Source organism: Agelaius phoeniceus, chromosome Z (genome assembly GCF_051311805.1).
Source record: "Agelaius phoeniceus isolate bAgePho1 chromosome Z, bAgePho1.hap1, whole genome shotgun sequence".
Classification (NCBI taxonomy): Eukaryota; Metazoa; Chordata; class Aves; order Passeriformes; family Icteridae; genus Agelaius; species Agelaius phoeniceus.
The window spans coordinates 86,806,821-86,828,061 of NC_135303.1; the positions used below are offsets into that span (position 1 = coordinate 86,806,821).

A 21,241-nucleotide genomic window follows, 5' to 3' on the forward strand; every position below is an offset into this window, starting at 1 on the left:
TTTAAAAATGAATTTAGTTGGCTCTAAGTGGACATTTATTTTAGTATCTTGAAGAACTGACTTTCCTCTATTAAAGCAGAATAATGTATCTATATGATGCCCTAACTTGAACAGTACATAAAGATTAGTAAATAAGACCCCATTAAAAATACTTATAATGTAAGTAACATGGGTCCCAATAGCCTTTCTAATGTCCATTAATGCTTATTGTGAGGATCAGAGCTCATTTTACTGAGCCATTTAGTCAAACCGTGTGATTATTTAGAAAGTTAATTCATGCATACTAAAATCTAGCTTAAGTAATGCAGAGGGTAGGAGGTAAAACTCTATGGAGACGATAGTCCTTTTTGTTATTTAATGATCAGCCATAATTAACTTGCAAATTTGAAATAATTAGAACAAATTAAAGGTATTTAACTTTGCCTCCCTAAAGAAAAATTCAAATTGCACCAAATGCAGCTTTAAATTATTCAAGTCTCAGAGGTCTGTGCCGGGTTTTTTTACAATGCCTTTTCTATGATGAGAATACCAATCTGCTTTTTGTCAGAAAGCATCCTATCAAGTAATTGTTCTTTGTGTCTAATAAATGACAGCTATTCTTCTTTGTAAAAGTATTTTCAGTCTCTGAAGACTACATCAGCATTTCCATGGCATTTTAATTCAATAAAACAAAAGGTTAATGTTTTTCTACTTTTTAAGGAATGCAAATACTAGCAGTATTCAATGGGTCCTGAATGACATTTAAAATTTGCCATTCGCGCTCAGCGGGGATATCGCGATATGAGGCTCAGACAGGATGGAAGGAATGTTCAAGGTGTGTTTTCCTTTGGTGATGGTGTACTTGGATATTCATAATGAGGCAGCAGTGCTGAGACTCGCTTCTTTCTTGGCCACACTACATCTCCTGCCCTGGTATGTAGGGTAGGTAGGTTAATAAGGTCTTTATTTAGAAAGTCTTCTCTGTTGGTTAGTTTCGAGGAGTGCCGTGAAAATTCATTGGATATTGTGGTGACCTGCAGGAATTCCTATTAACTGTGGTGCCTTTGAGTGACATGATGGGTAGTTGGATTTGAAAATTGCTGCTAAATCTCTCCAGACATAAATAGCTGATTCCTTTTGACCATATGTTGAGTTTAAATTTCCATGTTGCAATAGTCACATCATTCGTTTTACTAATTATTCCAGAGGTGAATGAGTAATTATGTTCTGAAACAGATTTTTTTGCCTTATGTTTTCTTTGTTTAATTGTGGTAGATAGTTAATTACTGATTTTTTTTTTATCTCTCTGCATTATCCCTTTCTGTCCTTGGTCTGCACACCTTTCAGATTGTCATTTTAAGATTTGAGACTCCATCCTTACTTAAGCACAACTTTAGCATGAGCTGACTTCTATTATATACTAAACAATGAGGCTCTAGTTGTTTATTTAGGTTATAAATGCAAATACACTTTCTTTTGTTATTTATTATACCTTAGCTTATGTAATTTCTTCTTGGTGTCTGTTACTGTTTGAACTGCATCTGCCACTGCAGTATTTAAAACAGAACTCAGTATTATAGAGATAACTGCACCATAGAAGATACTCCATTCAGAAGGAGAACCAGTCGAGTAATCACCTCTTTATCTGCAAGCCAAAGGTCACTGTCTTCACATGAGCACTGTAAGTTGTAATTAAATGTGCTTTAAACAACTCAAAAAGCATCCAAATAATGACAGCCTCACTGTTTTTTTAAATGCTACTAGTCATCCCAAATAGAGGGAAATGGAATATCAAGTCCTGTTTATCAGGGAAATCTGGTCAAGTATTACACCTTTAAGGCTCTTTAAGCGAGGATCCAAAACCACCTCTTGGTGCTCTTGTAGTTGCAGGAATTAGTAGGTTAATAATTTCATATAATTCAAATAGGATACTAATTTAGTCCACCATAAATTTTAAAAAACACTGCAATATTATTAGTGGTCACACAGTTAGAAGACCTAAAGTAAACGGAGGTTATTTGGAGAAGTTATATCCAACACTTCAGTCAGTTATTATAGGTCATAAGCCATTATATACTGTTCTGCATTAATAATACAGGAGTAATACTAATTGTCCAACAGGCTCAGTGGGCCCTATTAAACAATGTCTTATACAGCACATTGATGGGAAACTTTTAATTTAGCTATCATTTCCTGCTTTTCCCTCAGATCTACAGTAACTTCAGTCAGTGCAAGCTTTTAAGTAAAAGATTCTTGTGATTCAGCCTCCATGAAGCTGTATCCTAACTAATAAAAGCTCAGTGACAGTCTTTGGGTTGCCAGTGTAAAATTGCTGCTTAAACAGGAAAAAGATTTATCATAGAAATATAGAATGGTTTAGGTTGGAAAAGACCTCTAGGTTCACAGAATCCAGCTGTTAAGATTTGTTTAATCTTCTAATAACTTAAGAAAGCTGTTTTTTGCTTCCATGGTTGCAAGTAGATCAATATAATCTTGGAATAAACAGTATTATTTCATGTGGATAATACAAAGATACTTTTTTATATTTTTAATTTCTTTTATAAAGGAGTCTTTTATGACAGGGACTAATGACTTACATATGTTGGGAATTGTGATTTAAAGCAGTAGTTATTTCCCAGAGAGCAGAATTTGAAGGCAGTAGGTTTTCTTTACTGAGAGAAATGTGGGTCATCTTCCTGTCTGCCCAGAACATTTTGAGATGCCTGTGTCTGCAGGGCTTGAGGTCATGATTGCTCGTCGTCACCAGATTTGCCTCCTGCCTCTATCCATGCAGTGTTTATGATTGTGTGTTGAAGTTCATCTTGAACCATAATGGTTCTGGTCAACTTTCTCTTTCCTTACTTTACTCAAAGTACTGCACTTCTCCACCACATTCTCTCCCGGCAATTTGCTCATACATTCTCTATCCTGTTTTAAAGTTCATCAATCTCACCTCTTTGTCTCCTCTCTTCTCATCCATTTTCTTCTTGAATCAGCTTCTCACCATCCCTGTTTTTTAAAAAACCTGTAGATGTGGCACTTGGGGATGTGGTTTAGCAGTAGCCTTGGCAGTTGTACTCAGATGATCTCAAAGGTCCTTTCCAAAAAAAATGATTATGTGATTTTGTGATCTGCTTCCCTTTTGCAAACTAAAGTTTCAGATTTCTCTTCACATAATCTTCTTTGTTTCCCCTTTATTCTAGCAGAGTGAACATTTTCTAAATTATTCTTTCTTCCAATTTTGGCCCATTGTGCTGGACAAAGTCTGTCTTCATCTTCATGTTCTCTTGCATGTCTTCATCCCACTGGTGCTGTTCTAACCACTTGAGAAATCCAGGACCTAATGCTTTAGGGAACGTGCCCAGTGCTGCAAAACTCCAAATACAGTTGTCAGGGTGCTGCTGGCTGCTGATAACCAAAGACTCCTGATAAAGTGTGTTGGTAACTCTTCAAGCCTTTGGCATTCTGCTTTCAGAAATTATAAATGTATTCAACAAGAGCTCAACCAGCAGCATGATGTTTATGCTTCTGGAGAGTAAAAGTTGGTAGAGAGCTGGGTGCAGTGTTAATGGGCCTAATGCATCATGTAACAGCATGATCTTTTTTCCCTCCTAGTGTCCCTGTGTTGAAACATGAAGATTACTTACTGAGGACATCTCCAGTGAGCAAAAACTCCAGAAAACCAGGGAGCAGTCATGGGAGCAGTTCAGGGAAGAAAATGGTTGGCTTTGGTATAAATGTGGATGATGGGCAAAGCCCTCAAATGCAGACCAAGAGGGAAGGCACCAAGTCCAGGAAAGGTAAGGGGGAGCGTACTGTATTGCAGGGCCATGATTGTGCTGGTGTGTTCAAAAGGATATCAGTAAAATGCACAATTGAAGAAAGAAGTTTTACAGGTGTTTGAACAACCTAAGAGAAAGTGTTAGCTCCATTAAAAAAATAATTAAATAACAAGTGGTGATCCTGTCTGGTCTTTCTGATGAAAGAGAAAAAGTAGTCCCTTAATGTCAGAAAACTCCTTCAATTATTTGTTTTTTAATTTTCCCAAAAGGCAGTGAGAATAAGTGCAGTGGGGTTTGCTCTTCAAATGTAATCTTTGCATTCTTTTTCTCCTTGAGTGATGACTGCACCATTACAGCCTGCTAGTTTGCCACACAGGGATGTCTCTACTGCTAAAACCTATCCTGCCCTTAGCTTAGTGCCTCCACTTAAGGAGCAGAGATGCAATCTTTTCTCTGTTATGAAGAAAAAAGGTTGGGAACAAAAGCAGCTTGGAAGTGTCACTGCTTAGCCGTGAACATAATCCTTGGTTCAATGATGAACTAGCTTTTTTTATTTTTTTTTTTTATTTTAACTTGTCAGCCAGTTTGCTGTATATGTCAGCATAAAAATAAAGAAAATGGCAAAATGAGAAGAAATGTGGTGCAGTTCTCAAAGGAACAAATAACTTGTGTTATTGGTTAAGACCGTACCAACATTAAAAAGCAGTCCCTGTGAAGAAACTTTCAAAAGGGTATCATCAGCCTGGACCCAAACAGTGGCTGAGGTTAATCTCTTCCAAGGCACAGCTACAAAAGTTGGAAGCCTGTAAAGGGCTTGTGTCCAAAAAAATCAATTTCTAATTTGAAACAAAATCATTTTTGACTAACAGGGGTTCAGGACCCATTACTTTTGCTGTATAATCTGCTGACATTTCACACTTTCTGTTGTGCACAATGAATCCTAATAGTCATTTTATAACATTGCTACACCAATCAATTTAAGCAAGAGAAAGCCGTTACAATTCTGCAAAGTTTCAGGGGCAATTTTCACTGATGGTTTTCTTTTATGGTTTTTTTCAGCTATCATTTTTTTTTCTTCTCTTTTCCTCTTCCTTCTGCCCCCCTCCTCCTCTTTGCTGCAGTGATGAAACAAGGATTTTTCACAGCTGGATGGTGGGTTTTGTTCCTTAGATTGGGGTAATCCCCGAAAATAATTTATTTTCCATAGATTCAGGGGAAAATATCCAACCTGGCCTCTTCTTCATTCATTAGTTTCATTTTGTAGGACCGAGGAGAAGTTACCAGCTGCATCTGACTATTGCACATTGCAACTTAGCTGCACCTATGCTGATTTAGTGATTGTAGCAATCAGCATGATCTCTGAAGATGGTGGGCATCTTTTGCAAGCACTTACTGGGATTGCTGGCTTTTATGGTGTAGAGCTGCATTGCCAAATTTGACTTACAAACATTGGCACTTGCTGTGATAGCTGATAAAGTTCAGAGGAATGCTTTCAAGCTGTGGAACAACCTCAGGTCTATTACTGATTTGAATGGTTGTTTATCACAAGGCAAATTACCTAGCACTAATCACTGAAGTTGAAGTCTTCTGTATTTAGTACCTTTTTAATTGGCTTCCTTCTGTTATATATTTGGACTCCTTTAGCAAGCACACGCACATACTTGTAAAGTGTTTTTTCCATCTTAGGGGATCACCAGGACACAATGTCAAGATTTTTAGTTTTAGCCCGCATAGTCTGGACTTAGTTGGCTCTGTCCTTGCTTTTGCTGGATATTCCCAGATGCTGCTGACCTGGGATTTCTGATTCAGTGCAGTATGACAAAGGGGAATGAAGTCCACAAGGTGATATCTTGAGGCATGAAACTCAATGTCATTTAGCCACATACCTAAAGGTGGCCTTTTGGTCAGAGCACAGCAGTGCTGTGTACAGAAACGTGTTCAGGTGAAAAGTTCTCAACCATCAGATGCTGACCTATTGCTGTAGAGGTTTATTTTTCCTCCTGATGGTATCAGTCTGGTCTATTTGTATGTTCTCCAGGCTGTGACTCTATCCAAGAACTCCTTAGTGCAGTGTGAATGCTGGTCTGAGCCCTTGGGCTTGCTGTGCCACTGGGAATGGTGGCTGTATCAGTAGTAGTGTCCCTCCAGAGCAGCACAGGCACTTGTACCAGGTTTAAAATTATTAATCAGGAAGCTGTTCTCATCCTGTAATGGTGGAAGGCTTTCCTTCCTCAGGACTGGTCACTTGCTCTGACAACAGTGGGTTTGAAAAGGGTGATTTCCTAACAAATACATGTTTTCTTCTCCCAGACAATGGCTACTAACAGGTAGAAGAGCGTTGTTAATGTGGTCCCTTCACCTCTTGGAGTGGAAAGGGTCACTTCTGCTCTCTTTTCAGGGTAGAAGCTTACTGGATCAACTTAGGAAATCAATTTTTATTCCCTCACTGTTGATTTTGTCTTTTGTTTCTGCTTGCTCCTTAGTTTTTATTCCTGTGCTTTAGCAGGTGTTTGTGTTGTGTAGTCAAACTTTTTTAGTATTACCAGCAAAACTATAGGCAGTTGGAGCAATCCTGAAGTCTTAGATCCTTTCAGCAGTAAATTGTTTTTATTGGTGTCACCACCAGCTATGTCAACGTGTACTAAAATCTAACAACTTGTCTAGTTAAAAAGTGCTGGAGTACAGAAATGTGTGTTTTTCTTCCTTTCTGCTCTTGAAAATTTTGCTGTGGGGCTGGGAAACATGCATCCATTGCACTGTGCAATATTGGGCAATTCTTTACATTTCTGTTTAAAGTATTCATCTTTACAAACACTTCCTGAAGTACCTCTGCATTGAAACAAAAGAAAGAACTATTTTCCCCTTTGTTTCTTCTTGTTGGACATAACGTCTGCATGATGTTGTATAGCGTGCACACTTTCCTTTTTCATATGCAAAAGAAAAAGCCAGAGAAGGAAAATTATTTTAGCTCATTTTAGCCCTGTACTTTTCCAGGGGCTGATTTCTTTAGACAGTGTTTGTTTTTCAGTAGTTTTTCTGATGTAGCTTCTTAGGGATTCAGGATCTGGAACTTCTTCCCTTGAGGGAAGACTATCCCCTACAATTGAATAGAGCAATTAGTTAATATTAGTGAAGTGCTTTGAAGATGTGAAGTACTATATAAATGTTAAGTCTTATGAATATTACTATTATTCAAGTCATAAAGATTTCTTTTATGATTATCAACCTAGATTTCCCATTGCTTACTTTCATTCCATTGCTGCTTGAACCAGCCTCATCCATATTTCTTCATCCTTAATGTTTGCACTTCTAAAATATAGACTGCTGTATTGCCCCATTTTCTTAAGGTTTTAGTTGTCTGTTTTTCAAACAGAAATATAAAGCTATTTGAGTTTTCTCAAATGATTTTTTAATCTACTTTAAATCATTCTTGTACCAGGTTAGCCAAATTGAAAATAGTATTCTTAACATTCCCATTTAGGAGACATTTATAATTGCTTTGGGGGTAGCTTGACTTGCAAGCTTATATCTAGGGGTTTTTTCTTGTGATTCTTTGCTGCTCTAGGTTCTTTTCATTGGTGTCAGGATTTAAATTACCACACTATGGAAGAGCATTTGCTTTTTTCCAGGGGCAAACGTGTCTATTCTTTTTCCACGTTTCTTGCTTCTCTAGATCATCTGCAATGGCTCCAGTCTCATACTGTCTTCTAACACCTGCAATCTAATTAATTTGCTGTCATTTGTATCACCCCAGTTCTCTATGACTTTTCATAAATAATTACCAGTCACTTCATAAATTCATTAACTAATTCCCTTTAGCCCTGAAATATATATCCTTCAGACTAAAGACTTTGTATCTTTTTTTTTCCCCTGGTAGTTTCTTTTCATCAGCTTTATATAGACAGGTATTATACATCAACAGGGTCTTCATTATCCTCTACTTGCCAATTTTCCCTTCCTTTATTTTTTCCTCATAATATATTTTAAAATTAGTAGTAGCTTGGACATTTTTGGGAATGTTATTGATTGAATCATCTTTATATATTTGCTTGTTCTTGAGTGTTTCTTTTTCCTCAAAAGACTTGCATGCTTTTTCCAAGATGTATTTTTTAACTTTTTTTTTAATATACATTTATTTGTTATTTCTTTATGCCTCTGCTTTATGTCTGTGCAGCCTAACAGCCTCAGTAAATTCCTGCTGAGTTCCTTTTCTTGTTTTCTGTTTCTAGCTCTGGTAATATTTTCAAACTTGGGTATTTGAACAGTCCCCTTGAGGCTGTGTTGGCCACTTCTGAGTCCATATATTGTCTTTTTTTGCAGAGATACATCTCATTTTCTGTAAATGTAGTTTGTTGACGGTGTGCCAGCCTTGTCTCGTATTAGCAACTGAATATTTTCTCCCGTGTTAACAAGGTTTTTATTACTTTGGTATTAGTTTCTTAAAATCCAGCTGCCTCATTCCACTGTCACGTGAAATGATTTCTAAATATCTCTTATTCAGTTGTAAAGTCAAAACTCTAAACAAGAGCCTTCCAGTCTTTATATGCATACCCACTCTTCTCATCATGAATTGGCACACTATCAAGTTACCAGGGACACACAATCAGCATATATCCCCATGATATTTCCAGACTTCCTTCACTGATAATTAACTCTTTCTTAGGCAAGATTTTATTACTGAAAGGTGCTGAAACACAGTTCATTATAGCAGGGTGATATTTTTTTGTTAGTCTCTCTAAAATGCATCTTAAAACATGAATTTATTGAATTGTATATGTTTGTATAAATCTTAGATTCAATGCACTGTTTTGAATAATTCCTTGAACATCTTGTACAAGGAATAATTCCTTGTACATTTTACACTGAGGCTGGAAATACAACTTTGTGTTGCTTCGTGTTTCAGAATGGTTGATAGCTAATGCTTCTGTTCACAGAGCTGAGAAATATTTGGCCATCACAGGGTTACATAAGGATCTAAACACTGGTTTGACTTCAGTTTTTGCTGATAAGTTTAGTTTTCCCTATACTGACTCTAGTTAAGTGATGTTGATTGCACACAACTAATTAGGAGAGATTAAAAAAGCCCAAATCCACAGGTTTTTATGTGGTAGATCAGATAGCTACTAATTTTCCTATTTCCCTCTACCTCTTTCTTACCTCTATGCTATTTGTCTTACTAAGAACTCAGTTCTCAGGTGAGCAAATGAAAAGTTGGCTGAACCACCACCCTTCAAGGGTTGTCTTCAGTCCAGCTGGCATCCAGTTCATTGTGGTTAGCTGCTTAACATCAACAGCCTGAGCAGCATGACAGGATGCACCTTCAGCAAGTTAGCAGGCTTGGGGAACCAGTCAATGTGCTGGAGAACAGGGCACAGTGTTCAAGGGACCTTAACAGGTTGGGAAAAGGATTTGACAGAACTGTTTTTAGGTTCAGCAGAGGGCAATGCCAGTGTCCTTCAGCTGGATTGAATTGACACTGAAAAAATCCTGAAAGCAGTTTTGCCAGAAAAGAATGGGGTGTCCTGCTGAAGAGCAGTGAGTCAGTGATGTGCCTGTGTGATGGAGTAACTGGACCTCTTAGTGGGCCATAATCATACAGCTGTGGCCATCAGAAATTACACTTCCCCCCAGTTAGCTCAGTGAGACTGTGCCCAAAAATGCTGTGTCTAATCTGGGACTCCACAGTGCACAGACAACATGACAAGCTGTAGGGAGTCTGGCAGAGGCAGCCAGGACAGCCATGGGGCTGAAGCGAGAGGCTGAGAAGGCTGGGTGCATTCAGCTATAAGTAGAGGTGACTCAGCATGGATCTTGCTTCTTGCTTCAGCTGCCTTAGGAGAGAGTGTAGAGAAGAGGGAATGAGCCTTCTTGGAAGTCATCATCAGCCATGCAAGAGACAACAGGGAAAAGTCACAACTCAGAAAATTCTGATTAGCTATACAGGAAGCATTTTTGACTATGGGGCTGGTCAAACAGTGGAACCAGAGGAGTTTCCCACAGAGGTCCTATCAGTGAGACATTCAGCACCTAATGTGATAAGTGTCTGAAATCTGTTGATGCTGTTTGAATGGAGGATTGAACTACAAGACCTCCAAACTTCACCTTTAAACCTAGATTATTTTGTAATTCAAGAGTTATTTGGAGGTGGGAAGAAGGAATGGATTCTCAGTTCTATTTTATTTAAATGAAACTACTATTGAAGTGATATTTACACTTGGAGAACTAACATTTTAAAGCATGTAATGAGAACTGCATCTGTGAAACAAGCTGAATCCTGTGGGCCACTTAGGGAATAATAACCATGCAAGTCTGTCAAGCTCTGGGCAGTAAGATGGGTGCTGGAGAGCGTGTCTTATTCTACAGATTTGATTCTGTATGGTCCTGAAAAGGATGCTGTGCACAGTATTCTCAACTGATGAGCTCTCTGTCATTTCTCTGTGTATATTTCTCACTCAAAAACTCTTTCAGTTTTTCGTCCCAATGTTCTGTAATAAGGCAGAATTGAGAAACATCTATTCCAAAATCTCTAGCTTCTGATGCCTGGTTTGTCTTCACTTCATTCCGCAGGGACAACTTCAGGACTTAGGAAGGATGCAGCCATATCTCCTGGGTTGATGGGCAGCAGCAAAGTGCCTGCAACCACAGCCATATCACCGATTCAGCATGACCCTTCACGGTAAGCTGCTGGGTAATCTCTGGTTTAAGATTCTGCAAACATAACCATCAAATTCTCCCAGATGCAGGGAAGTGACTGAATTTCTATGATGTTTCATATTAGCACACGCTGAATAATATGAACTAAAACCTGCCATATCCTTTTGACATTTATAGTAAGCCTTAAGTTGCGTGTTAGAATAAAAAAAGCAAGAATATGCCAGGTTCTAACATTTTAATTTTACTTAGATTTTGAACAGAAAGTATTTTATGTTCCAAGTCCTGACACATTAAATACCTTTGTAAATAATTTTAATGGACAGTGTTAACCCTGTTAGGTTTTACATTTGCTTGAAGATTTTAATCCCTCGCCATTTGCCCACCTCCTCCCCCACTCCCATTTTTATCAAATGGCATTTCTTTTAAAATGTTTTGTATGAGAGTTATTTTATGTTTAATGACAAGCAACAAAATCACATTAAGTCAGCAATTCCTGATTATACTATATGTCTGCACTAAATGCACTGGAAAAGCAGCATTATCACTTCTGTTCCAATGGAAAAACTGAAGGCAGCATTGTTGTTACGCTTAAAGGTCTGAAAACAACTTGCCTTCTTTAGGCAGGATTACATTTCTAGTGGTAACTGCCTAGAAGAACAGCATACAATCCCTGCTTTTCTTTATCATATCCCACATTTTCTCATAATAAAATCTTCAGTTAAGCAAGAAAAAAGCAGATTGAAATATGAACTTGCAGTATTTCATACCACTAGTTAGATAACAGTACAGTGGCATAACAGGAATGTGCAACTGTTCATGAGAAGAGTTAAATGCTTCTTGGAGGATGAGAGGGCTAGAATCAGATTTAATCTTCTCTTGGCCCAGTGGACTTGGAAAATGTATGCTTGATATCAACCCTGTATTCTTGGCAGCAGCTGGCAGTTTATTTCTATCTTCTGAGAGAACTTGTGATATATAATAGGTGAAAAACCATTATCAATATTGACAGATTTGTACTTACTTGTTATGGAAACACTTTTTTTTTCCTCTGATGGAAGGGATGATAATTCTTGGAGGATTTAAGAACTGAGTTAGATTGGGCTATTTCCCACAAGTAGCTGTATGTTTAAACTAACAGAAACCACAAGATTGCCTAACCATTTCTCTTAGAAGCAATGGTTACCTCTGCAAGGCAGGCATAGCAGATAAAGTGTGTGTAAAGATACTGCTTGATACTGTCTAATAGTGCTAGGTTGAGATTCCATTCAAGCACTGAGAAGGAGATATAATTATGCACATCATATGAAGACTGCTCAGAAAAAGAAATTTTATTCAAGAGGATTGATGGTCTATTCTTTTCCACAGAGGGGAGTAAAATATTTGTTGAAATATGCTGTTAGAAATCATACTAGGTAAAGTGATCAGTAAAAGGAGTCTGATTAGCTGTCATCTTTAAAGTATCATTTTACCAGTTGATGAAAAATCCTCTATTTCTGGGCACTTTCTCCCATGCTTCCTCCCTTTCTTTCTCACCACTGGTGCTGTAGGTATTATTAACTAGGTTAAACAGCCATGTTGTGCTTTCCCTTACTCCTGGCCTTCTCTAATTAAAAATGGCAAATGGACAAATATTTCTGGGGAAACCTAAAGCTGATTCTATCCTTCATCAAAAAACCTGCTTGGGCAGCAGGTCAGTCTCAATTTATCACTGAATGCTTATAAGCTTAGACTGCAGGTTTAACTAACTAAATTAATCAATATTGAGAATTATTGCTGCTTTTGTGCCACTAAAGTTAGGGTTTGTCAGCATGTTCATTATGATCTGTGATTTGGGGGGGTTAACAGCTTAACCACAACAGTTGGCACAGATCTGAAACTTGCAACACAAAGCCCTAGCCTAAGAGCAAATTTATTTATTCAGCAGTACATGTAAACCTAATTACTTTTGACTATTTAAATTTATAGGACTAGATTCAACTCGTGTTTGTGCCAGCTTTAACTAGCACAAGCCCTGGCACCCGGCAGCAGCAGCAATGCAAAGGCTGCCAGAGAGAAGGTGTTGGAAAGCGACAGAAGCTCCCTGGCAGCGAGAGGCACCAGGGTGCTAGCACAGCTTCTGGGGAGGGCTGGCTGGGTAAGCAGGCATGGCAGGTAGAAGATGTGTTGGCATGATAGCCTGCCTTGGCAGGGCTCAACTGGAGGCTTCAGTGTGTTACAGCTACCTCCTGCTTGGGAAAGAATTGCTGCAGTCCTGCTTCCTTCTCTGTCTCAGAATGAATCATGTCATGAACAAGAAATAAGTGTCCCTAGAAGGTAGATGTAAACCTCAGGAGCCTTAGTGCTAGACCTGTAGAAGGACCAGCCTTTCAAAGTGAGTGTGCACAAAGTTATTTCAGTGATACTTCTGAAAGAAAAAGAAAACCCTTGCATTTCCTTATCTGGCGTCTGGAGCTGGGCTAATAGTGAATTTGTTTACCTGTCAGGCTTCTGTGCATGCCTATCTGCCTTCCATAATGTGGCCAAACACTGCAAGTTTGGTTATCCAGTGTTCTTAAGCCAAGTGTCTACACCTACATGAGGCCCTTCAAATTATGTTCACAGCAGGTCTGGAAAAGCTCTTCTACTCCATGTGCTTATTTATCTAGACCAAAGCCAATATATTTGGGAAGAAAATTCACATACAAGATTGGGGCTGGGCAAATTTGGAAGAGTAGATTTGTTCTTAAAGCATGGTTACTCTGATTATGTTAAATGCTACCTTTTTGGTGACCAGTTACATTTTTTCATAACTGGTGTTTGCCTAGAAGAGAGTGTCTGTGTGTCTGCTGGACTGGAGGGGAGCTGCACAGGGAAGTACTGGCATATTGATGCTTTCATTTGGTAATGAAATTTTTACGTAAACTAGATCTTAGCTATACCCAGGTACTGATTTCAGCAAAACAAATGTTGTATTGCATACAGAAGTGAAACTGCACTAAATTAAAGTATTCAGCTATTTCTGGGGGAATAAAAAAAAAGGAAGTTATAAATTGTACATTCTGAAATACCATTTAATTTGATTACAGCCCTGTTGCAATTGTCAGGCTCTCCCCACGTAGCGTTGAGTTTGGCACAGTAAGTCCTGTAACACTGCAGAAATTAAGCACTTAAAAAGACACAGGCAAAGTTTGTTCTGCTCACCATGGAAACAGATAATTCTCCTGTAGTGTTTTTCACTTTGGACAAAGCGAATTCAAGAACAGTTAGGTAAATTAAGGAACTGTGTGATAGTCAGGGATTTCAGCATTAAGTCTGTGGTTTTTGGTTGCAGTTTCAGATCAAAGCTTTCATACTTGCTGAATGCATTGTCTTAGAGGGAAGTTTCTTGTAGCCAATAAAAGAAGTGATTTAGAAGTTCTTGCAATATGAATGCTGTATTTGAGCTGTATTATTGTCTGTTAGACTACAGTGGCCTGTTGGAGTTCTTATAAACAGATTGTATTGTGTAAATTTGTGTTTAGGGACATTTTAAAAACAAAACTATTTACCCAATTGCCCAGCACATCTCAGGTGAATGTGTACTCAGGGACTTTTAAGCAAATTAATATCTGATGTAAAATATAATGTGCAGAATTGTATACTTAATAATGCACACTGGAATTGTCTAAAATAGATTGGTTGTGCTGAGTGTTAGGAAATATGACAGTGATGAGATTCAAGCTTTTGTCTTATGCGGTAGTTGATTTTCACGTCTTTGCATTTTGGATGCTTTAATATGGATATCAACTTAAGACGATTTCTGAAGTTCCTTAGAATGTAGAATCTGAGCAAGCACTGTCAAAGAAATAGAATTGTTTTTTTACCCTTAGGATCAGACACCACTCAAGATTCAAAAGGAGCAGAAAACTTTCATTCCAGATTTTACTTAGGAACATTTAAAGAGATTAAAAATATGCTTGGAGTAGGGTGGTGAGTTAGTTTCTGAAAGTGGTAGGAGACACAAGTTTTGCCTACTCCCTGAGAAAGCTAGCAGTGCAAAAAGTCCAATGTAGTTCCATATGCAAGTGATAAAACCAGACATTGGCAAATTAATCTCTCTTATTCACAGTGTAGGTTGTTAATTGTTCTCTCTGCTGGCTGTCGATATAATGTGAAATTTTCATTCCCCATTCAAGATGGAAAAAGTTGTGGCTGAAAATGTTAACATTTGCATTTTTATTTGTTGATTTATTTAAAGGACAGCCTCTCTTACAGCAATCCATCACTCAGTGACACCCCAAATATGAATAATGTATTGTAGACTTGCGGTTACAATGTGTAATAAGTGCCAGAGACAGTAGAAGAATGTTAACTATGTTGCAAATGTAATATTTATCGACTCATACTTTATTGCTTTCGAGGTTCAATAATACTGACCATAGGACATTAATATCACTTATCTTGATTTTAGTTGGGCACCTCTATATGTAGAAATAACCCATCTATCTCATACTTACAAAATAAATGTGAATTTTACAGCTCTTTGTAAGAAGTGCATTGTAGGTTTCTTGGCTTAGTGCTCACAGTTCTCCTTTTCTGCCTTCTCATTTACCTGTACCTGACACTGATCCCCCTCCAGTTGCCTGACCCAGGTGTTGAACACCTCAGTTGAACACCTCAGCAGTCTTCTAGAGGCTTCATTTACTGGCTGCATTGTGATCTTTGCCTCAGATAGGATTTGGGCTAGGTCTCTTTTCTTAATAAAGACCACTATGAAAAGAGTTTTCTATTGCTTCTCTTTAAAAAGGCAACAGCTGAGAGGCTAAAACAGAAATACCTTTTCTTTTGGAAAGACACACATAGCAAATCTAAATCATCTCTTTGAAGATTACAGATATCAGAAAGAGAAGTGTTTAATAAGTTCAACATTTGCTATAGACATGGAACTCATTTTCAGAGAAATTTTTACTCAAGGAATGGAAATACGTTAAAGCAATTTAGGAAGATTGAGATTTAAAATTCAGTGGTTTTGTGAACCAAAATTTTTTGATAACCTGCTTAAGGAAAGAATTTGCAATAAGGTTTTGCTACAGTTGCAAATCCTTCAGTAGTGATTATTCCTGTCTTTAGTAGTTGCTCCAGAGTTCTGCTGTGGAAGCTGATACCGACTGGGCAAACGCTCCTCCTTATCTGCTCTGTTCGGTTACAACCACTAAAAGCTTTGAAGTCTCAGGGGGGAAATGCAGATGTGAACCCAGAGCTGGGATCTAAACCAAATTTAACAATGGGAGATTTCAAGCTTGTGTTGAAATCAGATTTCACCTGTGAAGCCTGGCTCTTGGGAAACCTGGAATTGGGTTCGGCCATGAAAATGATAAGCCTTGATTGTATTTTGTGTTGTAGACATCAAGTAAATTTTGAAGTGACATTCTGTATTTACATCTGAGGTTATCAAATTTAACACATCATTGGTTTCTTTCTTTACTGTGTGTAACAGGAACACCTATTTGTGTCAAAGCAGCCCACCTAATAGCTCCTTTGCAGTAACAGTTCGGTGTGTCCATTGCAGACAATGAAAATCATATTGGGAAATTCTGATTTGCAGTGCAAAAGGATTAATGTTAATTACCAACTGTTGGCTGTAATTGTCACCCTCATTAAAATGCAGAATTATGTATTTCTTAGTTATAAATAACCCTTCTAATTGTACTTGATGTATGCCAGTTTAATCAAAAAGTACACTTGCAAACAAGCAGATATTTGCATTAATCTAGCACTGGATCTTTGAGTCTTTTTTGATAGTCTTTTATTCCAAACCCGACTAGTTGGGGGAGGTCTATTACAGCTACATATCCTTTACACATTTTTTTTTCAGCTCCATGGATCTGACAGGATTTTGTATTAAAATGAGGGGAAATGTCTTCTGGGAATGCTCAGTGCAACAGAAAATGTGTCAGTTTTGAAGTAGTTGGCAAGGTTTCCATCATTCAGTGGTATGACAATAACTTGACTGTAGTTTGAAAGTAATAATAAGCAAAGGAAAATAGAGTACAAATCATGTTATGAAATGGAGTTAACTCTTTGCATCATTTTCATTGTTATTTTAATTACTATTTTTTTACAATTTTTCCCTATGTGCATTTGCAGGTTCTCAAATACCACATCAAATCTTAAGAGAATGTTGATTCTTTGGATGTGATTCCTGTTTGCATTTGTAACCACAGCAATGAAAACAGCCTCAAAATATTTTAAGGTTCCTCTGTATTTTTCTCTACTCCTTTGTCAAAAAAAAAAAAAAAGTTACTGTCTCTTTTTCCTGCACTGATACCTTGAGTGTTCTTCCTTGTACTTCTAAAAACTTTTTTAGAACTACTATGATGGCAATTTCTACAGAGCATGGCAAGGTAAGATCAGTCTTGATTCCTGTCTTCATGGTTCTCTAAGCAACTGTTCTGTTCCTAGTACTGTAGTAATTTCTCTTCTCATGTTTCTGAGACATTTCCTCTTGTTTTTTGGAAATTTGTTTTATTTTTGAGATGAGAGGAATAGATGAATGACATATACAGGATAATTGCATCTTACTTTAAGAAGCCTTTGTCCCAAAAGATGTCTCTGCCATCCTTCCACCATATTGCTTATGCTTAATAAATTCCCTTTTTCTTCTGTCCTTCACTTTCCTGGGCCTTTCAGGCTGTAAACTCCTCAGGGCAGGATCTTGCCACAGCACATCTTTGTGCTTGGCTGATCCATGCAGTAATGATCTTTAACTGTGATGATGGTATAGTTAGGGTGGAATTTGTCTTGTTTATCTTGAGAAAACTGAGCTAGTTACCCTCACTAATTTATTTTAGAACCAGCTAAATATCCTTTTGGTCATACCTGTTATCCCATGAGCTGTAAAATAAGTGTGGAGTAACACACACTGACACCTTATCCCTCTTGTAGCTGAATATGTGGAATTAAAATAAGTTGTTTGTCATTCATATTTTCATTATGGTTTGGAGGCAAATGCAGGGTTAACCTATGTGCTGCTGCATGGTCAGTGCCCTGATTATTAATATACTTTTAATGCTTTCACTGTGAATTGAAGGGCTTAGGCATCAAAGATGTAAAAGCCCTCCACTGTGGGACAGGGTGTGTATATGCTGGTTTCTGAGCATGCAGCATCTATTTCAGCAGTACATGAGCTTGTGATGTAGTAACATTTTCAATAAAAATCGTGGTGATGGAAGTTTGGCTGCTTTGGAGAGTCCTGTTCTGAACTGTTGTGACCTGCTGACACCTTGTAACTTGTACTGTGGTACTGCAGTGATTTTTTGGTGTGAGCAGGGCCTGGCACCACAATTGTCCCATCCCTGCCCATCAGATGTGCTGTGCACCAGGAGATGGTCTCAGCAGGCAGACACAGCTCTGTCAGGTATTTGATAGCTATTTCCAGCTGATGAGTTTCCTGCTTCAAAAATACATTCCTGCCTCTCTGTCACTTAAGGACAGTAACCAGTTCTTGCTTTATAGTCCCTGATTTGTCCCATTTCCATTTGTCCCATTTTAATATTTTTTTTTAAGCCTTTATTATATTCTAGTTTTCTGTCTCTATGAAGCTCATTTAGCTTTTCTTTGAGCTACTATGAATAGCATAGTATTATCAGCAAATGTCTCTTCCTTATTTGTCCTTTCTCTAGGCCACTTGTGAATGCATTAAAGAGTTCAGGCCCTCACAAATTTGTGTGAGCTCCACTGGTGACCTCTCTGGCCACTTTATAGCAGACCAGTTTTAATGTTTTCTCTTAATTTCCTGGGTTTTAGCCAGTTATGTATGTTTTCTCTTAGTTTATGTCAGCTTTTAAATCTTTGGTAATAGATTTGCTGGAGGACTTTTGGAACTCCAGATAGACTACATAAACTATATTTTTCTTGTTTAGATGCATAATAATCTTATGAATCTTGTAGAGGTCCCCAGTGAATGAAGACTTTATATTTAGTCTCTGCCAATATGTTGAGTTTATTAATTCCTTATTATAATTTCTATCAATCTGCTTGTTCTAAAGGTTAGACATCTTCATTTGTAGATTTCTGCATCTTTTCAGATCACTTAAAAAAAATCCTGCATTTGCTCAGAACTGAAGCAGTTTTAGGCAATTAGTTACAAACTACAGTTGATAGTTCAACTGTTTCGTACCTGAGCTCCTTCAGAAGTTTCAGTGAGTACCAGCTGATTCCAGCAATTCATTATTGCTCATTCATTTTGATTTGTTCTGTAATTTATTAGCAAGACGTTTCATCTTCAAACAGGTCTTCTACTGTGTCCGCTGTAGCTTCAGAAAGTTCCTAAGTTCCTACATGGTGAATGTATCTTCCATTTAATGGAGTTTTTCTGCTGTAGCTTTATCATCCTGTTCCTTTTGTAACTTCATTTCCTTCTAGCTTTAACTTAAACTTTCTATATTTTATATACTTAAAACTGGGATTTGTTACTGGACCGAATGTTTTCAGCAGAATAACCCTTAGTCTTTGGTCGTTTGTGGCGTTTTATTTTGTGGGGATTTTTGGTTGTGGGTTTATGGTATTTTTTTTTCCTTCCCTTGAGCTAGCAGTTTGTTCAATTTTCTTCATTTAGACTGGACTGGATGACAGTTTACTGTTTAAACCTTAAACTGGTTCTTTCTCCATAGGTTGAATTTCCATTTTTGGAGCCCTAGTATGACTATTATTTTTTACAAGCTTTCTCATTTTTCTGTTGTTTCCACTTCTGAAATGAAAGACTGTTGTAGCAAATTTTTCCTCAATAGTGGTTACTGTGTGTTGGTTGTCACATCTGGGTAGTGCAATGAATTGCTCCCAGGTGTGAGAGAGATTTTATGGAATGAACAGTACAACTAGGACTCTTCAGCTTGGAAAAGAGGTGGCTAAGTTTTGGATACTATCAGAATTTTATAAAATCAAAAGCGACATGCAGAAAATGAATAGGGAACAATTCTTTATTTTCTTGTCTACGGGAGAAACTGGTAGGCATCAGACAGAGTTGTGAGATGGCACATTCAGATGATATAAGTGAAGACAGAAACCAGCAGTGAGCTTGTATCCTGACCTTTTATCATTATTGTGTTTCTAAATGCCACATATTTCAAGATTTTTATTGTCATTTCTTCTAATTCATAAAGCTTTTTAAAGTCATTCTTAATATATGTATTATAATAATGATTTTTAAATAGTTATCTATTTTTAAATAGCTGTTATCTCTTATTATCCTTGTTGAGACATTTGTGATTGGGAAAAACCCAATATCTGGGCTTGTGTCTCAATCTTACCATGTTACGTATCTGTCATGAGTTCAGTAGGACATCATAACAGAAGATTTGGGCCCTGATTTTTCCTGGGTAGAGTAATGAAAGAGCCAAGGTATCTTCCACATTTGTTTAGGGAAAGTAATGGGGGTGTTTCAGTGTAAAGAATATTGAATTTTGAACTACTGAACAGAATATGGTTTTATTTTGTTGTCTTTACTTTGGGGAACACTGAAGCAGGTAACATGCCTTTAGCTTTCTGCTACAGAGTTGAAGGAAACAGAGAGTGATGTTACAGTCTCTGTTACAGATCTTTATTCATGCTGAGTGCACCAGTTTCTACTGCAGGTGTGACTTTTTTCTCTTCCTAGGCCACGTTTCCTTTTCAAAAACACATGCTGTTGATCATTGTTAAGTTTGGCTTTGTGATGGCCTGTGATTAGAGCACTGAAGCTATCTTTTCAACATTTTGATAATTGAGAAGGAAAACAGTATCTAGCTGGATTTTTTTTTTCACCATTTATTTAATTGTAGATACTGATTGTATTTAATATTTAAATTGCTCCATGCAATGTGTTTCTAGCTCCCCCATAGCTTGGGGCCATGTTCATTAATTTTGATCTGTCTTGTGTTGTTTTTGGGATGGTACTTAGTTTATGGCCCTCTGAGGGGGGAAAAAACAAATTGTTTCTTTTAGTCTGAGTGTGTTGGGAGGGAAATAATTTGGAAATATGATGGAAATCTAAAACTTTTACTGAGAATAATATTATATCTTTGTGTCTGCCCTGTACTAAGTTAGCACTCTCTGTTTTAATGGTGGTGACTTAAATGTTGTTTTTCACCTTTGTTTCTTCCTACCTGTAAGTTTTGAAGTATTTTTCTTTGTTCCAAACTGCTAGAGAACATAGTGAAACTTAGTGAACTAGTGAAAATTACCTAGTTTAACATGTCCCTGCTTATTACAAGGGATTGGACTGGATGACCTTTAAAAGTCCCTTCTGACCCAAACTATTCTATTATTCTGTGAAAAAAAAATTGTTGATGCAGTTCTTTTTTTTTAATGTAAAAAACAATCAAAGACATTCTAGAGTACTAATATATAATTTATATATTTAACATCTTTTAAAGTATATTCTCAAAGCCTCTAATGCCATTGTACTTTTAACTTTCGTTTTTGCTTCATCTGCGTTGAATCATCTTTTACTGCTTAAAACAGAAATTGGGTTTATTGAAACATTTCAGTTCTGATTATTTTATAATAAAGATGAAGAAGTCTAACCTAATGAAATCACTGGAATGAAATGAGAAAAATTAAAAAAAAATTAATAAGCTGAAGACTTGAAGTTTTTATTAAGTCACATTTGGCTGTATGTTTCTCTTTGTGTACTGTCTTGGATCAGTAGGATGAGAAACTTGTCTTGTACGGAATGACCTTTGCACTGTTAGACTGACTTTCTCTGTTTTATTTCCAGAAGGGTTACTGGAAATACATTGCCAATAGTTCTTGCATGCATTAACTTCTGTGCCTGTGATCACAAAATTGTGTGGTTTGAAATGAGCAGTATTACTGAATTCCAATTCTTC

At 37.3% G+C, this 21,241-nt stretch overlaps 1 protein-coding gene across 2 annotated transcripts in view; it reads left to right on the forward strand.

The window, feature by feature from the left end:
- Window positions 1-21,241, forward strand: part of KIAA1328 (KIAA1328 ortholog) — a 176,312-nt gene that overhangs the window by 131,542 nt on the left and 23,529 nt on the right. For both annotated transcript variants that reach the window (XM_054652400.2, XM_077171077.1), the window contains 2 exons: window positions 3,595-3,779; window positions 10,329-10,437. In XM_054652400.2, coding sequence (XP_054508375.2) covers window positions 3,595-3,779; window positions 10,329-10,437 — 294 coding nt within the window. The remainder of the gene's footprint in view (window positions 1-3,594; window positions 3,780-10,328; window positions 10,438-21,241) is intronic.